This window comes from Festucalex cinctus, chromosome 17, assembly GCF_051991245.1.
Source record: "Festucalex cinctus isolate MCC-2025b chromosome 17, RoL_Fcin_1.0, whole genome shotgun sequence".
Taxonomy (NCBI): Eukaryota; Metazoa; Chordata; class Actinopteri; order Syngnathiformes; family Syngnathidae; genus Festucalex; species Festucalex cinctus.
The window spans coordinates 17,189,498-17,206,108 of record NC_135427.1 but is presented as its reverse complement, the minus strand read 5'-3'; the positions used below and the strand labels follow the sequence as shown (position 1 = coordinate 17,206,108).

General features: G+C 40.2%; 2 protein-coding genes across 6 annotated transcripts in view; both read right to left on the bottom strand.

Moving 5' to 3' along the window:
• Positions 1-16,611, bottom strand: part of LOC144005316 (glutamate receptor ionotropic, delta-1-like) — a 120,051-nt gene that overhangs the window by 47,355 nt on the left and 56,085 nt on the right. For all 5 annotated transcript variants that reach the window (XM_077503430.1, XM_077503426.1, XM_077503429.1 and 2 more), the window contains one exon: positions 3,047-3,334. In XM_077503430.1, the coding sequence (XP_077359556.1) occupies positions 3,047-3,334 (288 nt within the window). The remainder of the gene's footprint in view (positions 1-3,046; positions 3,335-16,611) is intronic.
• On the bottom strand, positions 11,853-14,906 carry LOC144005322 (E3 ubiquitin-protein ligase TRIM35-like). Its single transcript, XM_077503444.1, has 2 exons — positions 14,581-14,906; positions 11,853-13,059 (listed from the first exon to the last, which is right to left on the bottom strand). Exon 2 carries the CDS (start codon positions 13,037-13,039, stop codon positions 12,047-12,049), a length of 993 nt encoding a protein of 330 aa, XP_077359570.1. The 5' UTR covers positions 13,040-13,059; positions 14,581-14,906; the 3' UTR covers positions 11,853-12,046.

Genomic DNA, 16,611 nt, shown 5'->3' with positions numbered 1-16,611 from the left:
AATTGTGCAAATACTGGAAGGGGTTGTAAGTATTATGTGGGAGTTGTTATGCAGCAAAAAAAATGTGGAGAATAGAAAAATCACAACAAGTCCAAAGGTTGGTGGTACCCTTGTACTCAAGACTAACTACCGCCCATGTGGTCTGGTGAGATGACGATGTACTTCCCAACTAACTCTTTTGAAAACAACAAATATGACACTCAGTTCTACTGACCATGTCAACGTGACATTACTCCCAACTAACTCGAGCAACCATGTTAATATGACAAATTGTTGCTGACGACTATTTTGACCAACCTTGTCAACACGACATTAATAATCCCAACTAACTCTTACCAACCGTGTCAAGACAACATGGTTACCTGTACTCCTGACTAACCAGTGTCACATTATTACTCCCGATTAAGTGATAGAACCACATTAAATATGTTGCTGACTATTTTGACTAACCTAGTCAACATGACTTTTTTTTTACTCCCAACTAACTCTACCGACCTTGTCACCAAAGTGACATACTTACCATCAATAACATGGACTGTGTTACATTATTATTACACATGATGAAGTCTACTGACCATTAGGGATGTAACGATATACAAACATCACAATACGATATCACAATATGAAGGTCACGATACAATAATTATCACGATATTGTGGGGGCGTTGGCGATATTTAAAAAAGATCACAATATTGTGCTTTTGTACATAACAGCAATGCATATAAACCACCTACAATCTCTAATAACAATATTGAGGCATTTACTTGCTCATGCAAGCACACATTGATCGCATACAAGCAAATTAGGTTCAACTTCATCTGACAATTAGCATAGATTTTAAACATAGAAGGCCAAAACATCCCTAATGAAAATTAAATTGCACTAATAAACTAGCCACTAGAGGGTGCTAGAACTGCACAAATGGAAATGAACCTGACTTTTTGAACAGATGTGTTCCTTTTAGATATTGTGAACATGACGACGACGATATTGTGGCAATTTTATCACAATATTGCCCTTATCATGACATCCCTACTGACCATATCAAAGTGACAAATTGTTATTCCCGACAAGCATATCAATGTTAGGCACTGTAACAATCTTTTAAATGACTTTATGGAAAATACAACTACAGAAAAAAACAACAACCTCAAACCCAAAATCAATAACGTGCTCGGCCGCTAGCTTTTGAAGTGCTCGCGGCAGATGAATGACGCCCCCCCACCAACAACAACAACACCCCCACCCGAACCCCCGAGCCCACATCAGTGTGTCTATGGCGTCCCCAGTGACAGCTGGCAAAAGGCTTTTTTTTTTTCCCCCCCAGAGTGCATTGCAGCGTGTCCATGTGTGAGATTTCCTCTCTGAACTGCCGTGTCACGCTCAGCCGAGCCTTGCGCTCCGTGAGTGTGTGTGCGCGAGCGTGTGTGCGTACGTGTGTGTAGCGGGATGCTGACGAGCTAGCCCGTTAGCCGCCGCGCTACGTCCTCAATTTGGACGCGCCATTGTTTTCCGCATCGATCCCGCTCGGAGAACCGTGCCGCCCCGTGTGATTCCATTAACATTTCCTGCTACTAAGCTTTTTTTTTTACCCCCCCAACAAAGACTTTGCGCCGCAAATGGGAAACGTGAGCAGCGGAGACGTGTTAGCGGCCTGCAAAGGGAACACGGCAAACGTTGAGGAAAGTTGTTTGCTTCTCCAAACTAAAACGATGCTCGTGTACCATCATCAACTCGATATCGTCGATTACGCTCAACGAACCAGACTGTTGACCCCACTGAACATGTTAACGGAAGGCATTATTACTCTCCACTAACTTTAGTGATCATGTCAACGATACACAATTGTAGCTTTAACTAGACTAAGTGCAATTTCTGCAGAAATTGCGAGAGAATGCTGAAAGCGCAATGCTAATAACTGAATGCTTATGAAGGAAATTGAAGGTTAAATTATGTGAAAACTACAAACTAACTATTTTAATTACTAGTAGTAGTAGTAGTCATAATTATTAAGTAGTAACTTGAAATTGAATGGAAAATGAATAAAAAGACAAATTGAACTGCAATCTGGTGAAGGTGGGATTCAAACCCTCGCTTCCTCGTTGGGTCAAAGCTCCGCTGGACGAGCTGTAGAGTTGTCCAAGCGGGGTTTGAACCCAGATCTTCCAGTGTTTGCGGGCAATTGCTCGAACCACTGTGCCATGGCAGCCATAGTCTGAAATCTGTGACGTTGTCTATAATTGTAGTGAATACACCTGTACATACAGAAAGCTTGTGTTGAATTGAAATTTCGAATATAGCACAGAATAAAAACTTAATTAATGACGAATGACATAAAAATAACGGCGTTAAATAATTTGACAGTGACTGTTATTCAGAATTGCATCTGTACTGAAGTGTGGTCGAAGCAGGATTTTAACCCAGGCACACTGATCACCAGTTCTCTTAACCGCTGGACTACTTCAGCCATAGTAGAACCTGTGACATTGTATGCAATTGTCACAATATGTCAATATATGCTGATAATTTAATAATTTAAGTGAAATTATAATGCATTTCCTAATATGATATTGGGATATATGTATATCCCTTAGCATAATGGCCATGGATATATTTGCAATGTACAGTCGAAGCTGGGATTTGAACCCGCGACCTCCTGGTTACTGAAAAATGTACTATATCAAGTGCGCCTCTGAGCAGTATCAGAGAGCTGGTAATGATAATCAGTTGTATGTATGGAAGTGGGCGTGGAAACTGGGACGTTGAAAAAGTTCAATGTTCATCCCATTGAAAATGAATTGGAAAAAGTTGATCTTTAACGTTAAATGGTACCCCAAGTAATTTGGAATCAGACGATATATTCCCACGAAGGCGTGAATCTTTGAAGCCAGTTGAAATTTGGACGGTGTAAATCGGAAGTATTATGTGGGAGTTTGACGGCAAAAAAGTGAGAATAAAATGCTAGAAGTACTCCGCATTCCCACGATGACATCATTTGATAGCCGCCGAAGTCAACACGCTATTGGTTTGCGTTGCGCGACGTACCGTACTCAATGTCGTAGAAGATGATGAACTTCTGCCAGCGCAGCTCCTCCACCAGCGTCAGCATGACGTCGTTGAGGCGGACGGGCGGACGTGCCGCCAGCGTGTAGCCGCCGCGTCCGCCGGGACTGGGGTTGAGCTGGCAGGCGGTCCTGGGCGAGCCGCCGCCGTTCCTCTGGATGTACAAGTGCGGGATGTGCATGGCGTCCGTCAGCGACTGCAGCGCGCTGGCCGAGGCGCAGCCCGTCGACGTCACCAGCGCCAGGATGCCTTGGTTCATCAGCTCGCATGCTGCAAAGCCAACACACACACAAGGAGGTCACGTCAAACAACTGGTGTCATACATTTGTTTCTAGCAAATAATGCTGGGCTAGCACCTAAATGATTTTCACAGTCTCAGACTAAAAACTGAAAGTCAACGAATGCAATGTCGGCGTTATTAAGCCTTATATGATTTCATCCCAGCCTGTCATATCCAAGTCCAGCGGTGACGACTGCGCTACGCCGAAAGCTTTTCCGCCCTCTGAGCTCGTTTGCTCATCTGAAGCCGACGGGTTCCTAATCCCTCCGCCGCTTAATTACACCATCTATCGTCCGACTCAGTCAAGAGTAATGTCGTACCGCAGGTACGATATAAATCAGATATAAATATATACATAGATAAAAATAACTGAATTTAAATAAATAAAAAATAATTCATAATTTTTCTAAATGAATTATTAGATATTAATTCATATAATTAATAATAATTATTATTATTTATAATTTTGCAACCAGTTCAGGGTGTACCCCGCATACTTCCCGAAACCAGCTGGGATAGGCTCCAGCACCCCTGCGACCCTTTGTGAGGAGCAAGCGGTTAGGTTGGATTTATAATTTTTTTTCATTAAATTTCTAAATTAATGTAATATTTTTTATTAATTGAAATAAAACCTAAATTTTCAATTAATCAAATTATATACTAATAATACAATAATATAATAATAATAATAATAATTATTATTATTATTATTTATACATTTTTAAATTAAATTTTAAAATTAATTTTACAATGATAATTTTATTAATTGAAATAAAACCTTTAGAATTGTTAATCAAATTATATAAACTAATTTAATAATATAATTAATATAATTAATAATAATTATTAGTTATATTTTTAAATTACAATATAAAATTAATTTAATATTTTTTATTAATTGAAATAAAACTTTTATAATTTTCAATTAATCACAATATACAAATAAATTAATATAATGGATTAATTGAATTAATTTAGATTCAACTAATTTTGTATTATTAGTTATTAAGTATTAATTTAGATTAATATTTTAATTCAATAATTAATAAAATTACTAAATATCACTTTTAAAAAACAACAACAACAAAAATACACAATTGTCATCATACATTTGTTTGTACCAACTAATGCTGGGCAGACTAAAAATTGGAAGTCAGAACGGAATAAATAACGAAGGCAATGTCGACATTATTATATATGATTTTTAGCCCAGCCTGCTGATGACGACTACGCTATGCCGAAAGCTTTTCCGCCCTCTGAGCTCGTTTGCTCATCTGAAGCCGACGGGTTCCTAATCCCTCCGCCGCTTAATTACACCATCTCGTCGACGCCGTACTGCAGGACGCCGGCAGCGCCGGCATCCAATCAAGCGTCAAGCGGTTCACGCGGGCCTTGCCGTCGATATTTCATCTGGGATCATAATTAATAAGCCGTCTGTTTGATTGTGCCACGTGGCAACTTAAACGTCGCCGACATAATTCATTGATCGGATTGTTGTTTGCATGAAAACGAAGCAACACGCTCACAGCAGAAAGAAAGTTTGAATCCTCAAACAAAGCGGCTAACGATCTTGCCGCCGTCGTGTGATTGGCTGCGGTTGGGGGGGGAAAGCCATTAAATAATAAATAAGAGGCTCGGGTGATCGGACGAATCGATCCGAACCTCTGCCGAGACAAAATGTCGCCACAACGTCAACAACTTTCACAGTTCTTTCTTGCTATCGTGTTTCGAGTGCCTCCTGCACGTTCCCGTTCAATTATCATGACATCATCTTAACACGATGACATCACATCATCCTTGTTCACGTTACGAGATCCTGTTTGAGGATCATATCATTGGCGTGTCCTTTTGCGGGTCCCCTCGAGGGTCTCATCGCAGAAAGGTAACGATGACGGAGGAGGAACATTAGCGGGAGGTAAAGAGCAGGAGACGACGGAATCACGAAGAGAGATGAGAAAAAAAAAAAAAGAAAAAAAAAGAGGAGCCGGATGACAGAAGCGTCGAGGATCGGCGATGAAGATGAATGACGAGGACGACGAAGGCGACGGCGGAGGGTCACCCGCGCGAGGGAGACAAATGATGGACAAGATGTGATCAAGAGGAGGAGGCAGGCGATGATGAAGGGTTGCCACGGAGATGACCTGGAGAGGTCAGAGCAGGAAGGAAAGCGGCAAAAGAAACGAGGAAGAGAATCGATGAAAAACAGAGGAAGAAGAAAAAGAAAAGTCGCTTGCCCTCCACTTCCTCAATTTTGACGAGTTGTGATTGGCAGACCACATGAAGGACGACGCCCCCCCGAAACTCTACCCGCAACCCAACCGGACCAGAAGCCGTGCGTTCGCCCCATCGGACCGCAGCGGGCCCCGGCAGCAAAGTGACTCGCCGCCACATTTAGCTGCACGACACGCAAACACGGCAACAGGAAGCGCCGCAACCTCGCCAGACCGACTGACCGACCCATCCTTTCCTTGCCGTCGCTGCCCTTCGCAGTTGGCGACCAATCACGCACCGCTTCTGGCCACAATCATTCAAGGTGGCCTTGGATTATTCCACTTGAGCGACAACTAATGACATGACATGGATTCCACTTCCATCATTCAAGTGAGCTGGATTATTTCAATTGCACAATCAATGATAACTATATGATTTCAATTTGTGTATTTCACATGACATGTTCCAGTTCAATTTCCCAATTTACTTCATCTGGATTATTTTGATTTTACATACCTGGATTATTTCGATTTCTGTATGTCACGTGAATTTGCTCATTTCATTTTTTTTTTTTTTTTTTCACATGATCTGGATTGTTCATTTCTACACTTCAATTGAGCAGGATTATTTGCATTTCTATGTAGATTATTTTATGTTGCATCATTTAAATGAGCTGGATTATTTCAATTGCACACTCAATAATAACTATGATTTCAATTTGTGTATTTCACATGACATGTTCCAGTTCAATTTCCCAATTTACTTCATCTGGATTATTTTGATTTCTGTATGTCACGTGAATTTGCTCATTTCATTTTTTTATTTTTTTATTTCACATGATCTGGATTGTTCATTTCTACACTTCAATTGAGCAGGATTATTTGCATTTCTATGTAGATTATTTTATGTTCCATCATTTAAGTGAGCTGGATTATTTCAATTGCACACTCAATAATAACTATGATTTCAATTTGTGTATTTCACATAACATGTTCCAGTTCAATTTCCAAATTTACTTCATCTGGATTATTTTGATTTTACATACCTGGATTATTTCAATTTCTGTATGTCACGCCATTTTGCTCATTTCATTTTTTCTTTTATTTCACATGATCTGGATTGTTAATTTCTACACTTCAATTGAGCAGGATTATTTGCATTTCTATGTAGATTATTTTATGTTCCATCATTTAAGTGATCTGGATTATTTCAATTGCATATTCATTGATAACTCTATGATTTCTATTGGTGTATTTCACATGACATGTTTGCTCCATAATTTCCATTTCAATTTCTCTATTTACTTAATCGGGATTATTTTTGATTTTACAGATGTGGATTATTTCAATTTCTGTATGTCACACGAATTTGCTCATTGCAGTTGTTTTGATTTCACATAATCTGGATTGTTCGTTTCAACACTTCAATTGAGTGGGATTATTAACATTTCTAGTGTAGATTATTTCCATTTCCAAATTCCACTTCCATCCCAGCCTGGAATTTCAAAATGGGACAAGCGAGCCCAGTCCCAGCTGACGAGCACGGCGGCTCTCGCGGGACGGATCGCATGCCCCCCCCCCCCCGCGCAATGGCGCCAACTCGCCGACGGCGGAAAAGGATGAAAGATGCTGACAGATGTGTACGTTGTCAAGTGTCATGCGTTGATGTTTTAAATATGAGAAGCACGACTCAAAACAACCTTCCAACCCTTGCACACATTTTCATGTTTTGGACCTGCACTCATTGAAGGACATCAAATGATTTTCCTGGCGTCTCTGTGAATCTCCAGCTGCATATGAGGAGCCCGTTTTGAAAAATTCATATGTGCAGTTTTCTCCTCCGTGAAACTTTTGCTTCGCTACACAAACATTGAATTGAATCAATGAACTTCTCAAGCAGAAATTTCAAACAAATAAAAAATCCACAACATAAGACAACAACAATTGTGTCACAATTGTCTTGTGAATACGTAATTAAACATTCAGTAGCACGATATCGGGACTTGAAACAACTGCCGATATTATTTAGAACTTAATTAATATGAGATCTGAAAGAGATGAAAACTTAGAATCTAGCAAAAGGCCTAGATATTTAAATGATCTGACTTCTCCTGATATTGGTCCGTCACAGAAGTAAAAAAATAATAATAATTAATTAAAAAACAAAAACTGTGGTATAAAGAAAGACTCTGGTTGTGTGCAAAACAAGATGTGATTTATTTTTGTGTAAAAGAAGCATATTGTAGGATAAATTATTAGCATGAAGATGAATCCGACAGTCAGAACAAACTTTTGGGAGGTGATTGAGAGAATAAAAGAGGACCTAACAATGAGCCTTGTGGTACCCCTGTAATTCAATGTAGTGCATAAATTACAATAATGACATAAAATATGGAAATCAAAATCAAGATCCACTTTATGGGCGGCCTGGAAATTGAAATTGTGTCGATCGCATCACAAAAGCAGGGAAAATTGAAATGGTTCAACTGAAATCTTGCAAATCACGTCAAGTTTGGAAATGGAAAGAATTCACATCATATGAAACACGGTTAGAAAATATACAAAAAGTGCTTGGTCAACTTTTGTTATGTGCTGAGGTTGGATCCCAAAGCGCAGACATAAATAAGATTTTAACTCTTTATTCGCATAACATCGAGAGGCGTGGAACAAACTTGACTAGACACAGAGAATGTATCAAGAATCACGAGAGGCTAAGCTAACTTGGGCGGTGGAGTTGCACAGAGGAACAGAGGTAATAATCCGACAAAAACACACACTTCTCAGACAGGCTTATATAGACAGCGAATCGATCTGATTGGTTGTGGGTAACAGGACTGACATGAAATTATTATTATTGGCTGTTGAGCAGATAAAGAGATTAAAGATTCCTGACATCACATAGCGTCTTACCACTTGAAACTAGATGCTGGTTACATCAGTTCAAAACAGACACTTGACCACACGGTCATGACCCAAACATAACCCTTGCATGACCCACAGTGATGACAACTTTGCTCGTTGTAATACAAACGTTTTGGAATTCACAGTCAAGAACTCAAACGTTGATTGAAAAATGTCACTTTTCCCGTTTTTGAAGCACAAGAACCATTCATAGTAATTCCAAACACACGCACACACAGAAGAAATGCTTGCTTGCGTAACCATGGCGACGCATGCAGGGACCCATCAACACTCACTCACACGCCGGGTCAAAAGGTCTTCCCAGCCAGACCGAACCGGGTCAGCCAAGTGTGGAGAATAAAAATCACAATAACGTTTATTGCTTCAGCATTCCCACAATAAAGAAATCAAAAATCAAGTGGCCATAAACCAAACACCTGAAATGTGTCAGACACGGATTCCCTTCACTTCCTTGTCGGAAATCGGCCTCAAGAAGACGGCCACGAGTAGCCTAACCCTTGCAATAAGTTCAAGTATCGGCTTTTTCATTATGATCAATATTTATTGAATAGCTTGACAAAAAAAATATAAATGTTGTTGGTGCAAGACAGTCAAGCCACTGAGTTCAAAATTGTGGCCGCCAAGCTCAAATCTGGACCGCTGATTGGCTCTGCTGTGGAATAAGCCCCGCCCTCCTTACCTCCCCTGCTCCGTCTCCTGCTGCCATTTCAAAACACATGAATGGCGAGCGCAGGAAATATTCGGACGCGTCATTCTCCAACAACGCAGCGACCATTAAACACAACACAGACGCACTCGCCCGGTGCGTTTGTTTTGCTCACCCGCAGCAGCCGCACGAGGGGGCAGCCAACGCAGAAAGCAGAGAAAAGAAGAGGAGTTTTTTTTTTTTTCAGCGCTCGCAGCATGCGGACAACAACAAGTGTCGGCAAACAAAACACAGCCGGACGCTCGGTGAGAGGAACAGAAAACAGGAAAAGGAAAAAAAAAAAAAATCAAATCAAAGCTTCCTCATGCACTCAATGTTGTGACGACGCTTTGTAAACATCACGCTGTTGCGTTTCAACCTGGCACCTGTCAATCATCACCTCTTGACATCTCTCACGCACGCACACAAAAACTCGCAAGTGCTCAAACCGCCGCCAAGGTTGAATTTGGTTGCAAACGGAACGCACACGCGCGGCAATCTCATCATGGGCTAAGCCGCAATGCAATCGCGGAGGGGTCAAAGGTCGCGCAGGCGACAGTCTCGCTCTTCGTGCTGGCTGACAGCAACGCGGCGTGGAGGGGGCGGAGCTAAAACGTTTTCACGTGGACCCCGTGATCTCATTATTTGTGCGAGATCAAGATTTTTTGAGTGAACTAAAATTCACGGAAAAACTGAAACTAAAATTCAAAAAAGAATTTGAAAAATTGAAAACTAACTGAAACTACATTTTATGTTTACAAAACTAACTAAAGCTAGCTATAAAAAAAAAAGTCTTTGGTAATTAATTTAATGCTTTTGGGGATGATTTTTAAATATGATTTTAAGTAGATTTATTTTTATATGAACTGGAATAAGGACGGTTGAAAATGTGTCACACAGAAGTGACATCATCGAGCAACAGCCAATAGAAAAGCACCTGCTGATGACATCACTCACATGCTGTTTTTTGAAATATTGCGCTCAAATAATACACAATTTAAAAAAAAACTAACTAAAAACTAAACCTAATACTGAAACTAAAACTAAAAAATGATGAAATGACTAAAACTAATAAAAACCACCCTGGAAACTAATTCAAACCAACTAAATTTAAAAAACAAAACTCAAACAAAATCAAAACTAACTCAAATTCCAAAACTATGGCCGACAAATCAAAAGCAACGTCCTCAATGTGTAAATAACGGGTCGACACATCGAGTCCAGACGGAGCTGAGGACGCGTCAAAGTCGCAAAAGGTCCAAAAACGTCCAAGGTTCACTTTGACTACTTCCTGATAGCGAAGTCTGCGCTCGTTTGCAGGGCTGCAGACTTCCTGAAAGTTGCACTGATTAAGAGCAAACTTTCAAATCTTTGTTCTCCTTGAAATGAGCTTTGACAGGAGAAAACTTTGGAGCTCTACCAGAACATATTTCAAATATTTAAACTACAACGTTTTCACATATTGGGTGCACTTTGCCTTTAAGAGAAAACGACACCTCTCTTATCTTTGCACGTTGGGGAAGTGCTAAAGTGCAAGATTAAAGATGATAACGGCGGGTGCAGTTCAAAGATGTGTTCGGAATTATGAGGAATGTCAAAGTACTAGTGATACACGATAACGATGTTTTTAACTGATAAAACAATCATTTACAAAGTGCTGATATCGAAAACCAATAAACCGATAAATGTTTGCCAAATGAACTTGAATACAAATCTACTTTTGAGCCCTATTATGAGTCGAACTTGTACAAATACATTTAAACATTGAGTAAATATGATTTTTATTGGTATTTGTCATTTAAAAAAAATTGCAACAAAAAACTGCGAGGGAAGACACAGTGAAGAAAGCCCACATTGGCGACTGTCATGTCGTCATGATGCATCTTCTGTCAACACGAGGTCGCGAGCGTGATGATGTCACAAATATGCGACAGTATCATACTTGAGGTTACGGGTTGATGAGTTGGACACAACCACAACAGATGGACCAACGTGCCATTTCTATTATCGGCGTATTTCTTCATTATCTGGTTTATCTGTATGCTGTCACACTGGTTGATAATTGCCGATAATTATCGCTCACCGATAATATCATGCACCCGTACAAAGTAAAAATGGGCGGATGGCAACTGGACATTCCAAATCAAACCCCCCAAAAAATAAAATGAAAATGATGACTAGGAGTGTGACGATATATCAGTATCGCGATAAATTGTGATACTTTTTCTCCTGATAGATTATCAACACGGCTAGGCAAGTATCACGATATTTGTAGTTCATATACAACCACTAGAACGGCTCCGTTGTTATTTTACTTACTGAGAATTGACTTGGCGGGCCACTAGGGGGAGCACCTCATAAGAGTGGCGGGGAAATGGACGCAAGTGTTCAGGTGAAGAAGACTCATGAGACATTTATCTGTCCATTTTTGCATACGTTTCTATGAAAAATGTGGATTATATCTTCAATTTTAACATTTAAAAAAATATTTTATGTTTTGACTTTTTGAAGCACACAATTTCTGAGGAATATTAATGTAATATTTACGTCATTTTATTTAATTTACTTTTGCAATGTTACACAAAAAAATGTGTCACAGTTTATAAACTGAAACAATTATGTAAAAATGAAAATAGTGTTTAAGAAAGATGCAAATTTGTTGACAAATTTGTTGAGTTTTATTATTGTGTTTCGGTGACGGTACAAAAAGAAACAATTTTCTCATTGAAAAAACATCAGATTATGTTTTGAGTAGTTGTGTTGTGTTGTATGGGAGTGAGAAGGAAAGTTTCTTTTGGCCTCAGTCCAGATGAACACGGATTTGTTTTAGTTTCACCTTGACGGACTCGTTCTGGGATCCAAATTGTGGTGAAAATATTTGGCAGTTACCGCCCCAAAAGTTCTGCTCGACTAGTTCCACTTCCCAGTCCGGGTTGTCTTGATTCGTTCCCACATGCTGAACTTGCGCTTGCCCACGTACTCGGCTTTGTCCAGAAGAGCTCGTTTTCGGGGCCATTCAGAGGGACTAAGTTGTGGAGCGGCCGTGTTCGGGTCCACAACGACGGGACTGGAGGAGACCTCGCCTTGATTCGTTCCCACATGCTGAACTTGCGCTTGCCCACGTACTTGGCTTTGTCCAGAAGAGCTCGTTTTTGGGTCCACTTGGGCTCATCAGGCAGCTTCTCGATTCTGGTCATCACAGACTGGAAGTTCCTGATGAAGGAAACGGGGTCAGAGGTCAGCAGCTCCTCTGTGCTTGTGATCACAGCTGAGAGAGCGGCCATGGCTTTGCTGAGAGCCTCAATCTTCTCCTCCATCATCCGACTCTTCTCCTCCTCTTCCTCCCTCACAGCAGCCAAGCTTGCCTCCTCCTCACCCAGCAGGAAGCGACGAAGCTCCTCGACATGCTTCTCGATCTTGCTTTCGATCTGCTCCTTCTGAAGCTTGACGTGCGCCGCTTGCTCGTTGCAATCGTTTCGAACATGAGAATAATCTGCCAGTTTTCCCTTCACGTTGTGCATCAATTCTTCTGTGGGACCTTTCACAACTTCATCAAGAGGACGCAATTTGTGTCCCGCGTGGATTTTTTCATCTCTGCAGCTCATGCACACGACCTCCTGGTGGTCCAAACAGAAGAATTTGAGTTTCTCCTTGTGCAAGCTGCAGATGTCGTCCGACTCTGGGGAGGAAAACACCAAAGGTGGGTCCATCGAGCTCCAGCTCAACCTGCAGACTGGACACGATCGCTTTCCTTTCTTCTTCCGCAGCTTCTGCACACACACGAGGCAGAAGCCGTGCTGACATGGCAGCACGGCAGCGTCGCTCGACACTTCCCAACAGGACGGACAGAAGAAATCCTTTTCGGCTTGTGTAGCCATGATCAAGCTCCTGACAACAACTTGGAAAAAACACACACAAAAAAAAACATATTTTCAGGCAGCATTCCAATAAGATCTGATTTGAAGGAAGTTTGGATTTTATATTTGGAACATGCACAGTAGTGTTCATTTTGTCTGCCAGTTTTAAACTGAGTCTCAGCTTTAGTCCAATTTCAGTTAAGTCATTACGTTATCTCATCCCATTTTCATTGAGTCCATTTTTAGTCGGCTACAAATCGAGCATTTTTGTCTTTATTTTCAGTCCAAGAAAATGTTATTTTGTCTAGTTTTAGTTTTTCAACAACTGTCAACGTTTTAGTCAGAACAATCATTTCACCACTGTATATTTTTTGTTGTCAACAGATTATATTGAACCTTTTCGGATCTAAAACTATTTATTTCACATCAAATTTTTCTGTCACCTTTTTGATGAAAAACAACTTGACAAACAATTACAGTGGCGACTAGGGGTGTTAAAAAATAAAAATAAAAATCGATTCGGCAATATATCGCGATATTACATTGCGCAATTCTCGAATCGATTCAATAGGCAGCTGAATCGATTTTTTTAACATCCATTTTGATGGAAAAATATTCAACAAAACCTCTTACGTAGGGTTAGTGTTTACACCTTAAGCATGGAAGAATGTTATATTAATGTAACATTAAGCCCTAATATTTAATTTCAATACTGTTCAAACATGAAACAGATTACAACCTGTTTGTTAAATACAGTGGCTGACAGTTATGACTGAAGTTTCAGATAAATAAATAATACATTTTCATACAAATCTTACAGTCTACTTGTACAAGTTTACTGATTAGTATTTTCTAAATTTGAGTAAAAAAATATCACAACAATAGACTTGTAAATTTGTATCAGGATTAATCGGTATCGAATCGAATCGTGACTTATGAATCGTGATACGAATCGAATCGCCTGGTACTAGGCAATGGGGTATTTGCCACGGAAGAGGCGGGACGTTATTTTGCACATCAGTTTGTTTCTGGTCCGGGTTGCGAACGTGTAACCGAGGGGCACAAAGTCGGAAGCACAAGTACTTTATTTTGGACGCAGCCCACACGTTGCAAACCGAACCGGAAACAAACTGATGTGCAAAAAACGGTCCCGCCTCTTCGGTGGCATATAGCCCATTCTCACCCCTAGTGGCTACTATGGCTCCATGCGTCGAGCTAGCAAGTTAGCCAACATTAGTTAGCAGTCGCATTAAATATAACTGTTAGAATGATATAGCCGTTGGATTAATGTTAAGTTATAACTAGGGATGACCTGATCTAATCACGTGATCAGAAATCGGGCACGATCACGTGGTTGCTGACTCGATCGGTATCAGTTGTCTCCTGATCAGGACTCGGATAAATATATGAGGTTGTTATTATTATTATTATTATTAAAAATAAATTTAAAAAAGTGTATTGCCGAAATTATTTTTGTTTAGTTTTTGTTGACGAAATTAACACTACTGCACAACATATCGTAAATTGTTTCTGTCAGACGTGCTCCAGTAAAAGGGACTTACCGGTACACTTTTATAAATGAAGATGACTTGACTTGTTTTATGACGCCGACGAAGACGTCTCAAGCAGCAGCAGGTCAGGACTGCCTCGGTCAAAAAGTGACTGAAGGTTTAAGACGCTGTTTTGACGGCCCCTGGCTCAATAGGGTCACAATAAAAAAAGGGAGAAGGTGCAGGATCCAAAAACAGCCATTTTCTTTAAATTCATCATAAAATAGAAAAGCTTGTCACTGAAAGAATAGAAAACGTGGAATCAGAGCAGGAATCAGAAACTGCTGCTGTCCTGCGAAAGGAGGAGGGAATGAGAAAAACAGGTCAAGCAGGTTGACGGCTTTTAAAGCCCGGAGGAGGAACAACTGGCCCAGGTGCCCCTGATGGCTCCACGCACATAATCTCACAACGGCCAATGACATCACGGTACCAAAAGTTCAAAGGTCAAGTCATGCTGAAACTTAAACTCAACCCTCCCTCGGTCGAGAGCAGTTAGATTTTTATGGTATATTTACTTGGAGAGATATTGAAAGGAGCAACAGGTCATAAAGATATGGAAGCAAGTACTGCAGATAACAGTATACAACGTTTTCACCTCAACAAATGAAACTTAAATGACAAGATGATGAATTTCCTGACACACAACAAGCTTGAAAAGCTTGTCTTCAATGTCTGTGAGGAAAACCAAAGAAAATCCAAGACCGACTATTCGAAATGAAAGTTTTGATTGTTTTGTTTATATTGATCGCTGCCCGAAAGAAATGAATAACTGAAGAGTTCTTCCCACCCGAAGCTCAAACCCAGATCTACCTGACTGTGAGGCAGATGTGGCAACCACTGGTGCGCCATGTCAACCAGTCACCACCATCACAGATCAAATGAAATTCAAACTCAAGTTGAGTGACGCCAATCAATAAAAGTGCAGCTTCGTTAATAACTACTTTCTGAATGATGTAATTATGACAAGTAGTGATGTGTATTGATCGTCTGTCTTAACACTCATGGATTGACAGAACTTCACTTGCCGTTTTTTTTTTTCTTTTTTGTATGTCCAAGAGCAAAGTTTTTGGATTTTGGGCTTCAGTGAAGCAGCAAACAGCTCATGTGCCCACGCGTACACAACAACAAACACACACATGCACATGACACGCACACCGTACTGGTCGGCAGTCAACGTAGAGGCACCTCCACAAACAATAGACTGGTCACTAGTCAATATAATAACATGAAAAAAGAAAAAAAAAAACATTCACGTGTGACTTTTTTTTTTTTTGTTCCATTTTGTGGGCGGCTGAAGAGATTTTTAGCCGGCGGCACTTGTAAAGTTTCTCACATTTGCTGGCGTCTCCGAGCAGATGCTGGGGGCCATCATCATCATCATCATCATCATTTTGATGAGCGCCTCCAAGTGGTGATAATTGTTATTTCAATTACGGTACGAAATCAAAAGAGAAAAACAAATGATTTTATGTCATTTTGACCTCAGCAAAAGTCTCTTTGGAAACAACAAAATTCCAATAAGGGATTAACACATTTTCTCCCAAAAACTTCAAAATAAGTTCATTTTAAATATTACCATGCTCCCAAAGTCATATTTATATGTTTCTTTTTTGTTTGTTTTAAATGTTTATGCTACGGCCAGCAGGTGGCAGCAGAGTATAAGAGATGAGCCAGGGCCATGTTGCAACAAGCTCTTTTCTCCACTCTTTTCCCCAGCAATGTGAATTTTGATGAAACTTAGCTATATTCTAATGCTAATTGCTGAAAAATGAAAACAGAAATATATATATTTTTTTTTCCTGATGAGAGAAGAGACTCTAGGTTCCATGTTTTGATAGCAATAGAACAGAATATTCAATAGTCAAAATCCAGTCAAACCGCCGGGAGTGAAGGGGGTTGCTTCAGTCAACATGGCTGCCAGTCAATCAGTTAATGACACAAAACCATCTCATGAATAAAAATGATGTGAAATTCAAATTGGCAAACAATTTTGCCAATTTAGATTTGATCAGTCTCAGATGTACAGAAAACACGTAGCGGGTG